This window comes from Choloepus didactylus, chromosome 5 (assembly GCF_015220235.1).
Source record: "Choloepus didactylus isolate mChoDid1 chromosome 5, mChoDid1.pri, whole genome shotgun sequence".
Classification (NCBI taxonomy): Eukaryota; Metazoa; Chordata; class Mammalia; order Pilosa; family Megalonychidae; genus Choloepus; species Choloepus didactylus.
In genome coordinates, this window is record NC_051311.1 from 18,746,838 (window position 1) to 18,764,926 (window position 18,089).

The following is an 18,089-nucleotide window of genomic DNA, read 5'->3' on the forward strand; positions in this document are numbered from 1 at the left end:
TACCAGCACCACCTTCTGACATTAAAGTTTTTCATCACCCCAATAAGCAATAATTCCCCCATTTCCCTCTGCAGCACCCCAAGTCACTGGTAACCTCTAATCTACTTTCTGTCTTTATGAGTTTTCTTATGCTAGATATTTCATGTAAGTGGAATCAGATGATATTTGTCCTTTTGAGTCTGGCTTATTTCTCTTAGCATAATGTTTGCAAGGAAGAGCCCCTAATTTTAATTTGTTCTCAAATGATCATCACTGCTGTCTGGAAGCATTATCAAAATAGACTTTTTGATACCTCTATATAATTAAGAATGACTCAATTATGATATTTGCTTTGCTTTCAAGGGGAGAATTTTTTTTAAAGAGACATGAAATTCAGTTATTTATATAATCCAGAAACAGTGATCCTCTGTCCCCTTTTTGTTTCATTTGGATTGTAGATTTCAAATAATATTGACTTATGCCCTTTATACTCAAAAAAGATTTGAGGCAGGGGTGTCTTGCATGTAATTTCTCTTTAGAATTATAATAGTTGATATAAAAAGATTAGTCTTACTTGGCAAACTGTGTTATCAACAAGTATTTCCGATTGGTGTTCTCAAGGTAAAATTAAGTAAACTTTAACTCTTGTTGCTTTTGCAATTTATTAGTCACACTGTTTAAAAAACAAATACTCAATGGGAATGGTAGACACCAAAGATTGGTTAAAATGAGGATCAGCTCTACATTTTTCATTTTGTGTGTATTTGTCTTCTATTAGCACAACTGTTTTAAAAAATTAAAGTGAAATATTTTACAACTTTATTCAGTGTTCACAGTCATAATATTCTTATTTTGCTGTTTTCTATCTTAAAATATTTGATATCTTCTTTAAATACTATTTTTTTTCCTCAGAAGAAAGACATTTTTGAGGCTCCTGTCTTTTAGTACACCAAAAACTGGATAGCTTTCCAGCTTCTTGCTTAGATTGTTAGTGGATTTTCATGGTTGTCCTTGAAATTAAACTAGGTAATATAGAGATTTGTTTTCTCAGACAGCAGAGTTAACAGAGCTATCTGCTGTATTGTGAAGCCACCACATTTTTTTCATCCTTTATTAACTGTCTTGAATGCAGGCCCAGTAGCTCTGTGACATTTGCAACTGCACTGTGACATCATAAACCCCATCTTAAGGGAACCTAGCTACAGATTAGAGCTAGTCTACTAGGTGCTAATCAAACGCTGTGTTACAACATTGTGAGGTTTTCCCAGTTTTAAGTGTCTTATTAGGGTTTTTTTTTTATTTGCAAAGCCAGATAAGGTTGCCAATTGCATCATCTTAAGTTAATTCTTCAGATTAACGACTGTTGATAGTGGGATTTTCAGTGGATGTGGTGGCATCAGCATAATCTATGTTTCAGACATCCTATAGAAGAGGACTATTCTTCAGGGGATCTGGAAAAAAAGGTAAATTATGTTTTCTGTGAATTCATTTGATACACTTTTAGAGACTCATAAGTAGAGGAATAAAAATTCAGCCATTCAGTGTTTTTAATTTAGTTTTTGAGCATCTGCCTTCTTGGTTGTTGGAATGTGATGAATATACTCTTAGATCCTCCTATGTTTTTCTTCCTCTCATTTAGGCTTTTTGCTCAAAAGTTCCCTACTTGAGAAGCCCTCAACAAGTATGTCTTACCATTCCTCCACATGCTGCTCACCTCCCTGCCCTCATCTCCCTCAAGTCCCTTACCCAGCTTTATTTTTCTTTTTAGAATTGAGCATCACCCAAGTTATGTATGTATTTGCTTCTTCACCTATTTTTTGTCTTTTTCTGATCTAAGAGGGCAGAGACTTTTCTTGTTCGCTGCTCTGTCTCCACTGTCCAGTCTGGCCCCCATGAAGGGCTCCCAATAAATATTTATTGAGTGAATAAAGGAATGAGTTAATTCATAAATATGACTTGTTTCCATGAGATTTTTGCTTTTATAAATAAAAGTCTCAGAATGAAGATTTGATGTTGATAAAACAGATTTTTCTTCTTTATTTCTACCTGCAGTATGCATGTTTTAGTTCACGTGAACTTAATTTTGTCTCCCTGTAAGCGTAATGTCTTTTAGGAAGGATTTCTTTGGCTATTTAATTCCTCTCTGTTTACAGAACTTCTTTAAAACCCTGTTTGCACCTTATGAGTACAGTGGTTATAATACATTCTATAGATTGCTCTTTGTCAATATTACTGAGATCTTTTTTTCCTGTTGGATCTCCAAACCAAACATCACTCCCCTAATTCTCCTTGCCTGTTAAACTTTTCTATGCAATTGCCCTACCATTTTCTTAACATTGCTTTAAGCCTGCTTGTCTAAAATTGAATCCATCACCTTACACAAATAAAAAGATGTTTCTTCATTGTCCCGTTTTTGACTTGGGAGCCACCACGCGTGTTCTTGAGTCATTGCCTTTATTCCTTCTATGCCATCTGTGTTCCATACCCTGTGTACCCCAGTCACTTGTCAGTTTTGGCAAAATCACTGAGAATATAGAATGTCTAACAGTTCTTTAGATCTGTGGGGTTTATTTAATAGGATACATCTGAATTCTAACTACAGGGTATGTCATTTAGCCTTTATTTCAGCAGTTCAGTGCAAGAGCTGTCTCATGGGCTTTTGCCCTGTCTGGAGTTTGGACACATAGAAGCTTCACTGTAGTTACAGAATCTGTATATACTCATTTCAGGAATCCTGGGGATATAGTTTTGTATTCGTTGTTACAGCCCCCTGTATTGTCAGCATTTTGATAGAGCTGTTGTTTAATAATTTAAAATCCCAAGAGTTACTTTTGAAAGATAGGTAAAGCAAGTCGAAGCATGATTCATACCTGTCAAAAGCCTAAGAATCTTTCTTGAATTTTTCTTAAATTCTTCAGAATATCTGATGTCTTTGAACCAGGGGCTTTTCCCCACATGAAGTGAATGTAATCACCATCTGCTATCTCAATCCACAGGTTCAGTTTATAAGAATACTGGTAGTTCTCTTGGGTTTTTCCTCCCATAGTTTCAAGTTCCTTGACTTCAGATATCTTACTCTGTTTATTTAAAAAAAATGTAAAATACTGAGAGCCACGTCGTATCTGACAAAGTATTTTTGAGAGCTCTTTAATTCTAAGATGAAAAGCACTTGATTTGAGGAAATGCAGTGTCTTAAAAATTTCCACCACCCAGCAATATGACTGTGTTTAAAAAGGAAGGGTGAAGAAGGAAAGAAAAAGCAAGTATCCATATCCCCCTTTTCTCTAGGTAGTCTGTGCACGTGGTGGTAGGTAAGGGCAAGTGAAGTGCAGTGAGTGAGGGCATGGATCAAACTGTAAAGTTCATAGCCCACTCTCCTCTCTCCTGACATGATGTAATGGAAACTGGGCAACCAGGTCTGCTCTTTTGTATTGAAATCTTTTTTGAGGCTTTTTCTTTTCCCTTTAGTTTTATTTTCTCAATCTCTGACATAAGAACAGAGAGCTTGTCAAGGCTAGTATGTATAGTTGTGTAAGCTCTGCTGCTACAGTGGTACTGAAATTGTAGCCTGCCTCATCACTCTTTCTTTAAGCTGTAAGCCAGATATAAGGGCTCCATTGGTATGGAGCAACAGTTTTTGAAGTGTGGTCCACGGAGTCCTGGGGGAGAGAGACCCTGAGACCTTTTTAGGAACTTTTTTTGTAATAAAGCCAAGATGTTATGTTTTTCACTGTATTGACATTTGCACTGATGATGAAAAAGCAAGGGAAGGGATGTGACTTTTCTGGCACCTTAAAGCAAATCAAGTCAGTGGTACCAAACCATACTAGTACTCAGTAATGATTATATTCTTCACTGCTGTGTACTTGTGATAAAAAATAAAGTAGCAGTTTCAATTAAGAATCTCTTTGATGAAGCAGTAAAAATTATCAGAAGTTATTCAGACCCTTGAGTACACGTCATTTTAACATTCTGTGTAATGAATTGGGAAGTGTGCAGAAAACTGTGCGGCATATCAAAGTCTGGTGGTGTTCTCGAGGAAAAGTACTTTTATTATCGTTTAAGTGGCAAGTTGAATTACCTGGGTTTTTTCCACGGAGCATCGTTTTTCTTGAAAACAGCCAAATGATGACTATTCAGATTTGAATGTTTGGAAGATGTTTTCTCAAAAATGAATTAAGTGAGCCTGTCACTTCAAGGAAATCAACTGTCTGTATTTATTGCCAATGATAATATTCAACTGTTTAAGCAGAAATTTTGAATTTTGGAAAACCTGCATCTTCCACCCGTTGTGAACTCGACAGTTTCCCAATACTTATAGAATTTTCTGATGAGATCGATGATGATTTTGATGAATGTGTTTTTCTGATAGTGTATCACGAAAAGCATCAGCATTTGGAAGATCTGTTTAACTAGATGAGCCAGTATTTTCCAAATGACTATTGCATGATGCTACAACATTGAACATGGGTAAAAGGTCCATGTTTCAAGTTAAAAATAAGTTAGGGTAGTTTATGCTCTGGCCTAAACTGGATTTTAATGTAACCAATAGTTACAAATTATACATAGCAACTGACCTTTAAGAAACTACCACTTGTTGAATTTGGGCATAGTATCAAAGAATATTCACATTTTTTTCCTGAAAAAGCTATTGAAATATTCCTCTGTTTTCCAACCACGTATCTGTGTGAGGCTCAAATTTTCTTCACATAGTTCAACTAAAACAACATATTGCACCAGATTCAGTGCAGAAGTAGATGAGAATCTAGCTGTCTTCAGTTAAGCCAGACATTTACAAAATTTGTAAAAATGTAAAACAAAGTCACCCTTCTCTTAAGTTTTTTGTTTTGGAAAATATGATTTTTCAGAAAATGTTATGTTAGCATGTAATGGATTTATTGTTGCTATTCGTAAATATTTTTAGCATTTTAGTATTTATCTTAAATATTTCAAAAATTTGTTTTAATTTCTAATACAGTAAATATCAGTGAATATAACCAATGTTGTTCTCAAGCTGGTTTGTAATAGCCTACTTGAGCCAATTGTGTTGTGCATCCTTTCCCAATTTTCATTCCATGTTATGTTGGTAGCTTGAAATCAGTCATAGTAGGAGTATGTACATCACAGAAATCAGCAAAAGCTACAAATCAGAGTCCTGCATCCCTAAGAGCTGGTGATTAAACATTTACTAGCCCCCTCCTGGGTATAACCCACATCAACAAAAGCTCTTTGAGGAACATAGTAATTTTTAAGAACGTAAAAGTTGTCCTGAGACTAAAAGGTTTGCGAATTAGTTTTGTGGAAAAAAGAGTGCCTTTTGGTAATTGGTCCACCCAGAGGAGGGTATCTTTCTGTAATGCTCAGTGTTGCCTTTTTTGCTGGGAACATTGGTAGAATAAATCCTCCTAATGTTTTAAAATTTGAATTGTTAAATTGAGTGGTTCCTTTATGGGACAGCCCTTTTCTTTTGCTCTAAAACCTAAGGTGGACCATCATCTTCCAAAGGTAGGTGGCCTGGATTGGCCGCTTGGGCTGCATGTTGAGTGTTTCTGCCCTGGTTTCTCTCTTTCTGGTCACCTGTTATCCAGGCTTAAATCAAGTTCTGGCCCAAGTTCTGGCTTCCACACAAATCCTTTGCTCATGGCTCTGGCCTAGGCTGATTTTTCTATTCTGTATGCATGGCATTTAGGGCCAATACAATTGAGCAATTAGTTCCATGCTGTTTGGTGTGCTATTATTGTTTCTTAGGCCTCAATTTTGCCAATCCTACTTTGTACCTTAGTGCCCCTACTACAGTACTCAAAGGGTAGATATTCTTGCATGGACAAAAGATTTTTTTACTTTTGGATTGCCAGAGAAGTTTGCTTTCAAAGGGAGTGATGCTGTAGATAAGTAATAATGAAGTATTAGTATAAGTAATAATAAAGTATTTAAGTAGATAGGAAATCATTGGTGTTCCTTAAAGTGAGGTCACACACAGAGGCTTCAGAAATTGTTTAAGATCCTGTGGTTCCACTGTCACTCATGAGAGAAACAGGGGCTTATTTCATTTCCGAAGTCTGACTGTTTCGAGTAAGTCATAGTGAAATGAATGCTAAATCTTAGCAAAATGAAGTTCCTAGGATTATACCGGCCTGTAGGACAGAGTTGTTTACTAATTAGAAAACTTGGCAGGTTTTGAATAGGGGAGTGGAGGTTTGTGCATTTTTGCTGGCAGGGTTCTCTATTGAAAGCACTCAAGGCACCTGGGGGTCAGCTGTACTTGCCCACTTTCCGCTGGAGCTGGAGTGGTAGTTCTGGCCCTCTCTCTGGATGCCTGAGCTAAAAGAAAAAGTGTGAGAAAACCACACCAACTCCAGGGCATGAGCATTCCCTGGCTCAGAGACACTAAGAGCATCAGAGACTTGGAATTTCTTTGGCCTGCACCTGCTTTGTAGTTATGGATGCATTAAAATAACTGATTTTTTTGGTCAGTAGAAAGACAAGGCATCAGTTTGCATCTAGAGTAATACATGAAAATTCATATGCCAAATGTTTCATTTATTAAAAATAATTCACCATATTTAAGTTCTGTCTCCAATCTCTTAAGTACCCTTCAAGTTAAAAATAAGTTAGAGAGGGTAGTTTATGCTCTGGCCTAAAAAAGGCTTCACTGTTAGTAGTCGTGAGGTCGTAGTGAGGTAGTTTAACTGCTTTAGAATGCTATGCTTGGAACAGTCTCAGCCACCGAAGCATGGGAACCGAAAGTGAGGAGCATGGGTTCTTTAATATCTGTCACATCAGAGAATGACTGTTCTAGGACAGTGACCACCTCCTAATGGTAAGTACCCCAAGTGTACTTGGCATTTCTTAGAAGCAAGAAAAAGAAAAGAAAAATAGACCAGTCATAATAGTGAATGGTATTTCTTAAAACAAAAACAACAAAAAAAGGCCCAGACATAATCCTCAATGATGGTCATTTTTGCAGGTTTCTGTAGCTGGATCAGGCACCAGAAGAGGCTCCCCAGCTGTAACTCTAGTGCAGTTACCTTCGGGCCAAACTGTACATGTCCAGGGAGTAATTCAGACACCACAGCCATCGGTTATTCAGTCACCACAAATACAAACTGTTCAGGTTAGCCTCCCTGCTGGATGATTTGCTTTGACTTTCCTGAGCCTTTTTTCCTGTGACTAATTTCTTCATTTATCATCTTTTTCTGTGTGTAGCTCCTATGCTCAGATCTCTTTATTAGACGTTTGGAGGGGCTTCTCTTTTATGTGTGAAATGCATTGTGTCCTGCTAGATATACAGATCTGACTTAAGGCTTGCAGTTTTGTTGTCAGTTCTTAATTTGCAGAATAATTGCCAAATGGTGCTTCACTTCTTCAAGTGTTGCTCATAGCTCAGACTCAGATTTACTTAACAAAGCTCTTCAATGGTGCTTAAAAATATTTTGAGGCTTCTTTAGAGAAGGTGTCCAATAAACACAGTAATATAAAGATTGTAGAGCTGATGCTGATTTCATGAGTACTCAGATTAGTAGGTAGATGGAAATTTGTCTACTTTTAATTCAGCATAGGTAATACTTAGAAAATGATGTATCATTGTCAGCCCTCTCAGATTAAACCTTCATTTTTGTAGACATAATTATTATTGTGGTTGTGATCCAGAGAAATATTTTATTGTTTATTATTATCAAGGTTCATCAATCCTTAACAATTTCTTGAAGCTATTTTTTGCGTCAGTAGATGTAATTGATTAGGTATGCATTCTTAAATTTTATATTTTTAAAAATATACTTTTCTTGTTTACTGAATTTATTTCTGTTCCTTTCTTAGGTCAGTTTGTTATTGTCCTTTAAATAATGAAATTATTTGAACCCAACTGATGACAGAAAGAGTTATGAGGAAAACAGAGATGTGCCTACTTCATCAGTCTTGTCCTTTTCCCGCCTGTTTGAGTAGTTTATTGCAGAATAAGGATGAGAGTTGCAACATTATGTTTGCAGTAATAAATCCATAGGCATTAAATCTTTTGTTACCTTTTGGTTGCAGGTATCTTTTCCTGTGTTGCTCAAAAGTATAAGAATAGTTTTCATCATAGTCTCTTTCTTTTTAACTGTGAGGGCCCTTGATTACCAAGAGTTTCTGATTCTTTCTAACCCTAATTATTATAAAACAAGAAAGTCTTTCCACTGACCTCTTTGTATTTTTACTTTTATTTCTGCTTAGTTTCAACCAGGCTGGCAGATATTTCTGCTTAGTTTTAACCTGGCTGGCATTGGAGAAAAGTGTTGTCTTTATTTAGTAGGCTTTTTTTTGGTTTTTGTTAAATGAATGGTTTAATTATCTTTGTAGAGATAGATGCCAATGGCTTTTGTTTTAGAATTTGTACCTGTTGGAGAACAGGTGAGTCACTTACTCTCTCTGCACGAACTTCAGGTTTCTCTTCTCTAAAATGGGTAAAAGAATAGCCTCCCTTACATAGAGGAGTGGATATGATTCTATGAGAGATATATGAAAACCTAGTGTAAAGTGAGAAATATTTTGGAAGTTTTGATTCTGTTCATTTTGTGAGTGTTTAAGTGTGAGGGTATTCATTACCAAAAAAACCCTGCATGGTCATATGTTGGTGAATATATATACACATCAAGTGCTTTGGGAATGATTTATTCCCATCTTCATTGTTGATTTTAATGAGCTCTTCTAGCTGTGTCCAAATCAAATTCTCATATAATTGTAATTTTAAGTAAAGTGATTTTTGTAAACTACCGCAGATAGGCCTTCAGAGTTAAATGGCTGAAAATAGTAAGCGAGTGCAGTAATGTAGAAATTATTTTTTTCTTCAATTATCATGTTATTGCATTGAATATTACTTGACTTGAAAAGTGAAATCATGCTTTAAATTCTGATCTTGCTTTTAAGGAGAAATTGCTTATTTTGATGTTCAAGCCCTGCCACTATCAAGACCCAACCTATTCCTTGTAGCACAAATTTTAACTTTAACCAGTCTTTCTTTTACTGGTTTACCTCTTGAAATATTTTTTTTCTACTTTGGACCTATCTAATGCCTAATTTGAAGATCTGGCTCAAGTCAGCTATGGTATTGTGCAGAGAACAGTGAAATGGCAATTAGGAAGCTGAGGTGCTTTTTTCTGCCTCTGCCCCTCGTTCACCTGCTTCCTGCTGGATATTTAAGGACTCTTTCAGATTTAGGATCTTAGAGCTTACGCATCTGGTGTTTAGTCCTTTCCTGTGAAGCCTCACCTGACCTCCCAACCACTCTTTCCTTTGCGTTTCTGACGTACTTATCGGCACCATTCATTTCCACACTTGTTTCACAATTTAAATGTTCACCATTGTGCTTCCTTTCCTCAGGCAGATTTGTGCTCCTCTGGCCCAGATTCCCTGTTTTATAACTTGGTAGATCCCATAGCCCCTGGCTTTGAGCAGCACACATAGACCCATGAGAGCCATTTGTTGAATAAGGGAGATAATTTATTTTATGATGCATTTCAGAAACTTTTGTATTATAGGTAGCAACAATTGCAGAGACAGATGAGTCTGCAGAATCTGAAGGTGTAATTGATTCTCATAAGCGTAGAGAAATCCTTTCACGAAGACCCTCTTACAGGTAAGTTAACTGTTTCCTGTTGTCCATGATTACTTTTTCCAAAAAGGTAGACTAATTATACACCAAAACTATTTTTTCCATTATAACTTTTCTGTTACATCTCTTAATTGTCTGTGTTCTAAACTTATATTTTAGAAAAATACTGAATGAACTTTCCTCTGATGTGCCTGGAGTTCCCAAGATTGAAGAAGAAAAACCCGAGGAAGAAGGAACGCCCCCAAACATCGCCACCATGGCAGTCCCGAGTAGCATATATCAGACTAGCACGGGGCAATACAGTATGTATGCTACCATACGATCTGATACAGTCCTAGCTTTAAGTCTTCTGTAGTTACATTGAAGCAACTTGGATTCTGGCATTAAATTATTCAATTTAAAACTGCATCGTCAGCACCAAAATGTGTATTAGAGAATGAAAAGTGTATGTTAAACGAGTAAGAGATTTGTATTGATAGCTGTCATATACTTTTTAAAAGTAAAAAATTTTGGTACTGAATATAGAAGAAAAAATTGGAGGTAAAAGTAAATGGGAGAGTTTTTCCTATTTATATGATTATACTCATCTCTAGTAAAATTTAACTTACTATTGTTGTCCTTATGGTGCATGCAAGCATGATAAGATGTCAATGTCTGTATTTTATTCATGTTGGCTTTTGTTATCAACAACTGCATATTATAAATACTAATTTAAAGAGGTACATTTGTGTTTTAAAATTGTTTTAAATGTTACTCTGTTTTCACTACTCTCTGCTGTGTTAATTTGTGCTGCAGTTTTTCTTAAAAGAGAATGGAAAAATGTTTTATTTTTAAAAACTATAGCATTTGGACAGATCATTTCATTTGAAATTTTAAGCATCAAAAGCTTTAAATAAACAGATACATTCACATTTAGTCTTGTGCATTTTAATGGATTGTTAATTCTGTGCTTTTTATTATAATTAAAGCACCAGTTTTTTTTTTTCCCAAATAAAGAACACATTTAATACACTGAAAATTTTAGTAAAAGAGTATAGCTAGAAAGAAAAGAAAATGGGAGGAGGGGAATGACAGAAAAAGAACAGAAAAGATTAAAAAAAGAAAAAAAGATAACAATTTAGGTGCCAAGATATATATGGTACTGTATACTGTGTTGGTCCAAATAAGGTGCTAAGAGCTCAGATGTATTTTCTGTTTTTTCTTTAAAAAATAATAATGCTTGGAAAAAAACCTTAAGTTGTAATTGAAGAACTGGTTATTAAAGCCAGTTATAATCATTTTGATATATATGGCCTTTCCTGTCATTAGATTTTTAGAGTTTTTTCTTGTAGTGATGGTAGATTTGCATTATTAACCTAATTCTCCTTCCGTAATCCTGGTTCTTTGGGTAGCTCCTACCATGATACTTGACAGAATTGGGGTATAATTTATCCACAGACTCTTCAGGGTGCCAAGTGGACATGTCCAAAGTCAGTGTTAGGAAAAGAAGACCCCTCACTGTCTGTGAGAATTGGGCATTATCACTTGTCACTTCTCTTTTACAACTTCTCTGATTTATATGCTTTTTTTTGTCTGGCCAACTGGGACTATAAGGTGGGAGTTTAAGGAGCTGTAAATCACAGTTTACTAGCTGGTGTGCCTCTAAATGTTGCAAACAGGTCCCATGTGTCCCCTCAGTTCCCAGAGCCACTGGAGTCTCCTGGCTTGTCAGCTCTGGTCTTGAGCACCATCATCCATTTACCTCATTGTGTATGCATAATGTGTACCTATCTTATCGTTTTCTGTTTGCATCACAACAGAAAAGGTTGGAAATTACTGCTGACGCAATGCTGAGACATCTTAAAGTTTGGAGATGATCTAAGATGCTGTCATCTTAACATTCTTCTGGGATAATCCTAATGCTGCTTAGGAATTCTGATGGAAGCAGCTATCTCTTTGCAGGGTGATGCAGAAGGAGAAGGTATAGGTTAATTTGCCTAGATTATTGGCTAAAAAAATTGAAATCATGAGAACATATTGGGTTGAGAGAATATTGAAGCTGGAGCCAATGGTGTCAGAACTCTGGGCCTAGGAGTCCGGAGACCTAGCTTCTGGTTCTGGCCTTGCCATTCACTAACTCACTGATGGGGCAAGAAGCTCTGTCTGCACATCTCTTTGAAGTGGGAATCATACCAAATTGCCAAACCTCTGAGGTTAGTAAGAGGACAAATGGAGAAAAGGGTTAAAATGGGGAACAACAAGCATGTGCTACTATTAAAACACAAGACAGAAATGTAAGTTAGCTATGACAGAGTCTGATTCACTGTCATTAAACTTTTCCCTCCAGCCTGCTTCGATGCCTTTTGTTCCTTGGTGCACTTGGAGCAGGGACTTGGCTTTAAATCTCTCTGTGCTTTGGGGGGCTGCGAGGTGGGGATGGGGTCAGGAGCTCTGGTTGAGAACTAGAAAAGCAAATGCTTAGAAGTTAGACAAGTGTCTGTTTGCCACAAAGAGGTCAGGGGCTTTCTCTTACTGAGGTGTCATAAGTTGGACCAATACAATATGATCCTGGCAGTTACTTTAATGAGAAGTTGTAGTTTTCTATTTTTGGTGGTTTTCTGCAGGTAAAGATTGCCATTCATTGGTTCATGCAAAGCAATTTCAAGACTGTCTATTGTCTTTATTAAAAATGCATTTCTGGGATATTTAGTAACCTTTGTTCATGTAGATAATTCTTTCATTTGAGAATTGAATAATAATGTTTGAACTTTTTAGAAGACATGTAATTGAAGGGTACATTTATGTTTACACATATATAAGATCCATGTTCATTAATCTTTTATTTATATTACATGTATTATATGAATATAAGTTTAATATTTAGTTACAATATGATAAATACATGTATATATTATATATTAATATTTCATTTGAGAATTGAATAATAATGTTTGAACTTTTTAGAAGACATGTAATTGAAGGGTACATTTATGTTTACACATATATAAGATCCATGTTCATTAATCTTTTATTTATATTACATGTATTATATGAATATAAGTTTAATATTTAGTTACAATATGATAAATACATGTATATATTATATATTAATATTTCTTGCTATTCCTAGCATTAATGCATTAAAAGTCATTAATGCTTTAATGTTGTGCCTAAATCTAGACATAGAAACAATTACTGGTGTCCTTGAGTTCTTAAAATAGATGAGTAAAATTTTTGGAGATTTTAATGTATTTGTATGTACATATTTTTGATACCCTTTCATGACCTTTTACAAAACCTTCTTTGTTTTTTTAGTTCTTTCTTCAACCTTTATTCATATATGATTTTCCCCCAAACTTTCTGTTTCCTTTTTAAAAAGATTATTCTTTTATATTAATTCTTTATTTTTATTTTTGTATAATGATAGTTGGAGTTAAAAACAAAAAGAACTAAATATATGTATCAAAGTTGAAGAAATAAAGTAAAAATAAACTCAGGTTTTCTTATATAAATAGTTATGTTTTTAATAGTTGAACACTAGACATTTGACAGAAGTTGACTACTGTTTCAGCATTATTTTTTTTACAAAAACTAAACAGTGAAAGTTGGAGTAGGTTAGGTTACTCCTCGGGGTAGGAAGAATAAAATAGACAGGGATTCCTTATTGCAACACCAAGTAAGTGAGCTATGCTTAAAAAAATCTTTACTGGAAGTACAGATCTTAGTAATAGATTTGTGGTATGATAATTAAGTGATTCTGGTCAAAGAAAATCTGTTCTTCTCAGGAGACTATTTCTGAAAGAATGAGGATGATGGTTCCAGATAGTCCTAGAATTAGCAAGAAATGTATTTGCAGCATAAGATATTTAAAATATGCATTAAATGAGAGGGAATTCATAAAAGCATAGTAAAAGTAATTACAAGATTTCAAATGATGAAGAATCTTAATTCATTGAATTTTCTCAAAAAACAAAGTTTTTTCCTCTTATTCCCTGCCCCCCCTACTGTACCCAACCCCTTGCTTTACCATTTAAGGACTATCACCCAGGACTTCAAATTATTTTTTGTCTGCATACCCCTTGCCTCTTTGCTTGCTCCTACCTTATTTTACTGGAATTCTTATACACTAAAGGTAAGTGGGTCAATTCAACATCCACCATTATGAAAAGATATCTTTGAGCTTTGTGGACTGCTTAAGGAATTCAGAATTCTCAGGAGACTCACGTGAATCAACACCAATTCCATTTCTTCATAAAAGGAATTTATACGTGATAGGTGTACACATTCTAACGTAAGGGCAGTCACATTTGTTATTCTTAGGTATGATGATTTCACTTACACTCCCCCAAGGTAACTGAGAGCAAACATAGCAGATACCTGCAAACAAGCAGGTTTAATATAAACCTGGCTTACACCTTGGTGTTGCTATTCTTGTTATTGCACGATGCTGTTTTAGCTTTCCCTATGCTGTATGCCCCTTACTTTTTGTGCTCACTTTTTGAATTTAAAATCGAGCATTCATTGGAAGGAAGGCTGCCTTTTTTTAAAGTTAATTTTGTGAGGCTTCATTTAAGAATCTTTCATTGTTTGGAATAAGGGTGGTTTTAAATTAGATTTTATTAAACATTTGCATGTTTATGCATTTAAATTCACTTAGGTACAGATTTAAGATTAAAAAGATTAACATTAGCATTGAGTGAAAAGAGATCTCAGAAGAAATCTTAATTTAAATAAATTCTACTCCTTCCTTATTGGTCAACTTTTTCTTTTTTCAGTCTTCTGCTCTTACTCATCTTTCTCTTCTTTATTGTGCAGGTCTATACGATATTACGTTTTTTTAGTTAAAATTTTTGTATACCAAAATTCTTGAATTTTCGTCCACTGGTAATATTTCCCTAACTTTAATGGAGGAAAAAATCTATTCCTTCCACTACTTACTGCCATTGGCTCAGTAAGTAGTGGAAGTGGTAGATTTTTAAGCACAGCTTGGTGTTCCAGGAATTTTTTTAGAACTTGTTTCTTAGATTAGTTAATAAGATACCATCTTGATTACCATGGTATATGGTAAATGGGGGATGGGGGGACAAACCATACTTGGGTTAATATTAATTTGGAACTAAATACTATGACCATATAAGGATGTATATAAAGATGTTTGTATAACCAGCTAAAATGAACATAATAGAAATATACTTAGCAAATTATAGAATTATACTCTACCTAGACTAACTATTTATGGTCAGTGTGTCCAATATTCAACCTGTGAGTGTGTGTTCAACATTCATCCAGTGGGTGGAGTGACCTACTTGATTATGGGGTATAACCCACCGGAGAATTTAGGGGAAAAAATATTTTATTTAGGTAGCTCCCAGAGCAACTAGGACAACGAGGCCTAGATTCTACTCACCATTTACTGACCACAGATAACATACAAGCAGGCTTGAATCAATTAATAATGGGAATTGAAGTAGAATTTAATTGGGTATATTATATATTAATTAATTATAATTTTAATATATGTAATCTAACTGTTCAATTTTAATTCACTAGATTATATTATGAAATGGTAATTTATTAAAGATTACATATAAAAGAAAAATAGGTATGCATTTATTGGGACTTCTGCTTCATTTCCAATAAATATTGAGAGACCAGTGTGGACTCTCATTAAATGTCTGAAGCCATGGGTGTAAACCTTTATGCCTCAGTTGGATGCATTAGTCCAGGAAAGCATTAATAAAGCCTGAGTCCCCAAAGTAAAGTACATGGGAAATACAAAGGCATTTTATTTCTATTGGTCACTCATGGCTTTGATAAGGGCCCATCATTTTATTTAAAAATGATTAGCCAGACGTGATGTCTGGGCTTAGTTTTGATATGCTCCAGGAAAACCAAAAAGGGTTTAGGGGCAAGTGGGCAGGAGAAAGATGACACAAAATTCTCTGTACTTTTATATTTGCTAGAAAATATCCATAATAAACTCAGAAAAAAAATTCACTAAAACAGAAGATGTGTGGTTAAACTTATTCCGTTAATTTCGTCTTAGTTTCTCCTTCTGCTTAATTTATCTTGATGTATGCTTACTAAAAATATGTATTATGTGGTCCTTAAATATTTTGCAACCTAAAAGGTTTCCTCATTGAATCTTTTGAACACACACACACACACACACACACACACACACACACAGCCTTTTTCCAATAACCCGAAGCCTTGAGAAATCTTACTGTCAAACGAGAGATAACATTTTGAATGGGAAGGACCTCTGTCATTTGCTAATGCCAAAATCAAGAGTGCTTTTGGTATAAAAATTGAAATCTGTGCTAAAGTATGAGATTTGTCAGCAGGAACATTATTCCCCCTTGAGCCAATGTGTGTGTATATCTTTTGTTTTCCACATCTAATTATATAATGACTTGACCAGAGTCAAATGAGCAGAGGAGCAGATTCTTGACATGTTAACTATTCACAATCTGAATGCAGAATTTTGGTTGGATCTATGGGGATCTTTGTTATCTACCTGTTTTGTGGTTCTTACCCTTGGAAGCAACTACTCTCACCTTAGATTAGCTAGTTGAGAAGCTTGATATTTGTATTGATGTTGAAAAACTAAGTTCTGTATTGGATTTGAAGCCATATTTCATTTATATGTACTGGATTCATAAATGGCTAATGTCGATTATAGTATAGTCTTTTTGAGTGCCTCCTCTGTGCTAGGCCTTGTATTTAATTGATACTGATGTTAACACGTAATACACTATGGTTACACTCTCTATGGATGTTCTTTCTAAAGCACAAAAGCACAATTCCTTTGTCATCAAACTAATTATCAACTGAAAATACACATTGAAATATATGGCAAAATACAAAAATTCATTCGTGTTCTGCCATGAAGGTCCAAGAAAGAAATCTCTCTTGCCATTTTCATACCTCTCTTTTAAGAAGTTAGCATAGTTAGATCTGTCCCAAATCCTTTTATGTAAGAAGTGAATCTGGGACCCTTGAAATCTTTGGAGAATTGTGGTGAAATCCTGCTTTAAAAATTTGTACAGAATATAATGCTCTAGATGAGTCAGACAAGTAAAGTAATATTGTAGCATGGTTTCTCAATCTGTGCTACTGATATTCTGGGTAGTACACAAAAACTTGAAATATGATTATTGCAGTTTCTATCATCATATTCTAATATTCTTACAGTGGTATATCAGTGAACTAAAATGCAGAGAATACATGTACTGAACTCTTTTAAAAAAATGTTTATCCATTTTTCTGGGTTAGGCACTAGAAACTTAGGTCAAAGAATTGAAGATTTGTGGTGGTAGTGGTTGTTGTCATCTTTCTTTTTACTTTTTCCATAGTTCTGACAGGTTTATACTCTTATCAGTTGAGCACCTAAGTGGTTTTTTGCTTAGATGCCATTAAAAAAAGTTTGGGGATGATTTGGAAATATTCAGAATGTTTTAGAAGCTACTATAACATTCCTGTAAGGCATTTACATTGATTTATAGGTGTTGTGTTATTCAGATAATGTGTTATTTTTGTCTTCATTGTAGAGTAGAGTTGGCTAGATTATAGGTGATTTTTAAAAAAGAATAGCTCCATGTTCCACTTAATCCACTGTGCCTAAACTAAAGTATCTTAAAGTATTCAGACCCCTCAAATATTTTAAACAGTACTTATTTGTCTGGTAGAGTGAAATTTTAAAATATTTATCAATTCTTCTTTTGAAACTTTAAGTTAAAATGTTACTTTAAAACATGACTGACAAATCTCAGCATTTAGAGGAAGTCTACCTCGTATATTTGTTACCATTAGCTATAGTTATTCAGGACTTTTTGCAGAGGTAAATACTGTGGCACAAATTCTGTCATTACCTTTTAAGATCCATTCCAACTTAACGTTTCCTATTACAGGATTCTCCTGACAAAGTCAAAATGATAAAGTTTACAGTTTTGTAGACTTGAGCTTTAAAACCAAAGTATATAGTGTGTATATATATATATAGTGTGTGTGTGTGTGTATATATATATAGTGCGTGTGTGTATATATATATATATATATTTTAAGTCTTTCTTTTGATGATAAACAAGAAAAATGGTTAGCTGAATGAAGGTACCAATTCATTGTAATGAAGGCACAAATTCATTGTCATTGTGTTGCTCAAATGGAAATTTCATTGACCTTTTCTTGAATGGTGGAAGAAGGTTGAAAGAATGAATAAAATCAAGAAACTGGACTCTCTCCTTGTTTGCATCTCCACTCTTCCTCTTAATTAGTTCAGTTGGGTGGATGCCAAGTAGAAGGAAAACTCTGTGGGTTCTATGAATTTCACACAGTTCTTAATATAAAATATTTTCAGGTGTGTATGAGCTTTTTCAGATTATTGTCCCTTGAAGGAGCTGATGTTCCTTATCAATTCAGCATAGAGAAATAAGGTTAATTTGAGGAGTAGTAGTAGTAACAAATAGACCCAGAGTATTCTTCCAAAATGGAATTATTAAAAGTGAATCTCAAAATTGTCTAATATTTCTTTTCTTTTTCT

General features: G+C 34.8%; 1 protein-coding gene across 22 annotated transcripts in view; it reads left to right on the top strand.

The window, feature by feature from the left end:
• The window catches only part of CREM (cAMP responsive element modulator), a 90,740-nt gene that overhangs the window by 50,055 nt on the left and 22,596 nt on the right, over positions 1–18,089 (top strand). For 9 of the 22 annotated variants that reach the window (XR_005216881.1, XM_037835622.1, XM_037835625.1 and 6 more), the window contains 3 exons: positions 6,947–7,093; positions 9,495–9,592; positions 9,728–9,870. The exons of 1 other annotated variant lie outside the window; for it this stretch is intronic. Coding sequence is in view for 20 of the 21 variants with exons in the window: in XM_037835622.1 (XP_037691550.1) it covers positions 6,947–7,093; positions 9,495–9,592; positions 9,728–9,870 (388 nt within the window). In the remaining variant the exon portion in view is untranslated. Of the gene's footprint in view, positions 1–1,349; positions 1,443–4,887; positions 6,800–6,946; positions 7,094–9,494; positions 9,593–9,727; positions 9,871–18,089 lie in introns of those variants that run through there. 12 more of the 22 variants (XM_037835654.1, XM_037835631.1, XM_037835635.1 and 9 more) reach the window with 3 other exon arrangements.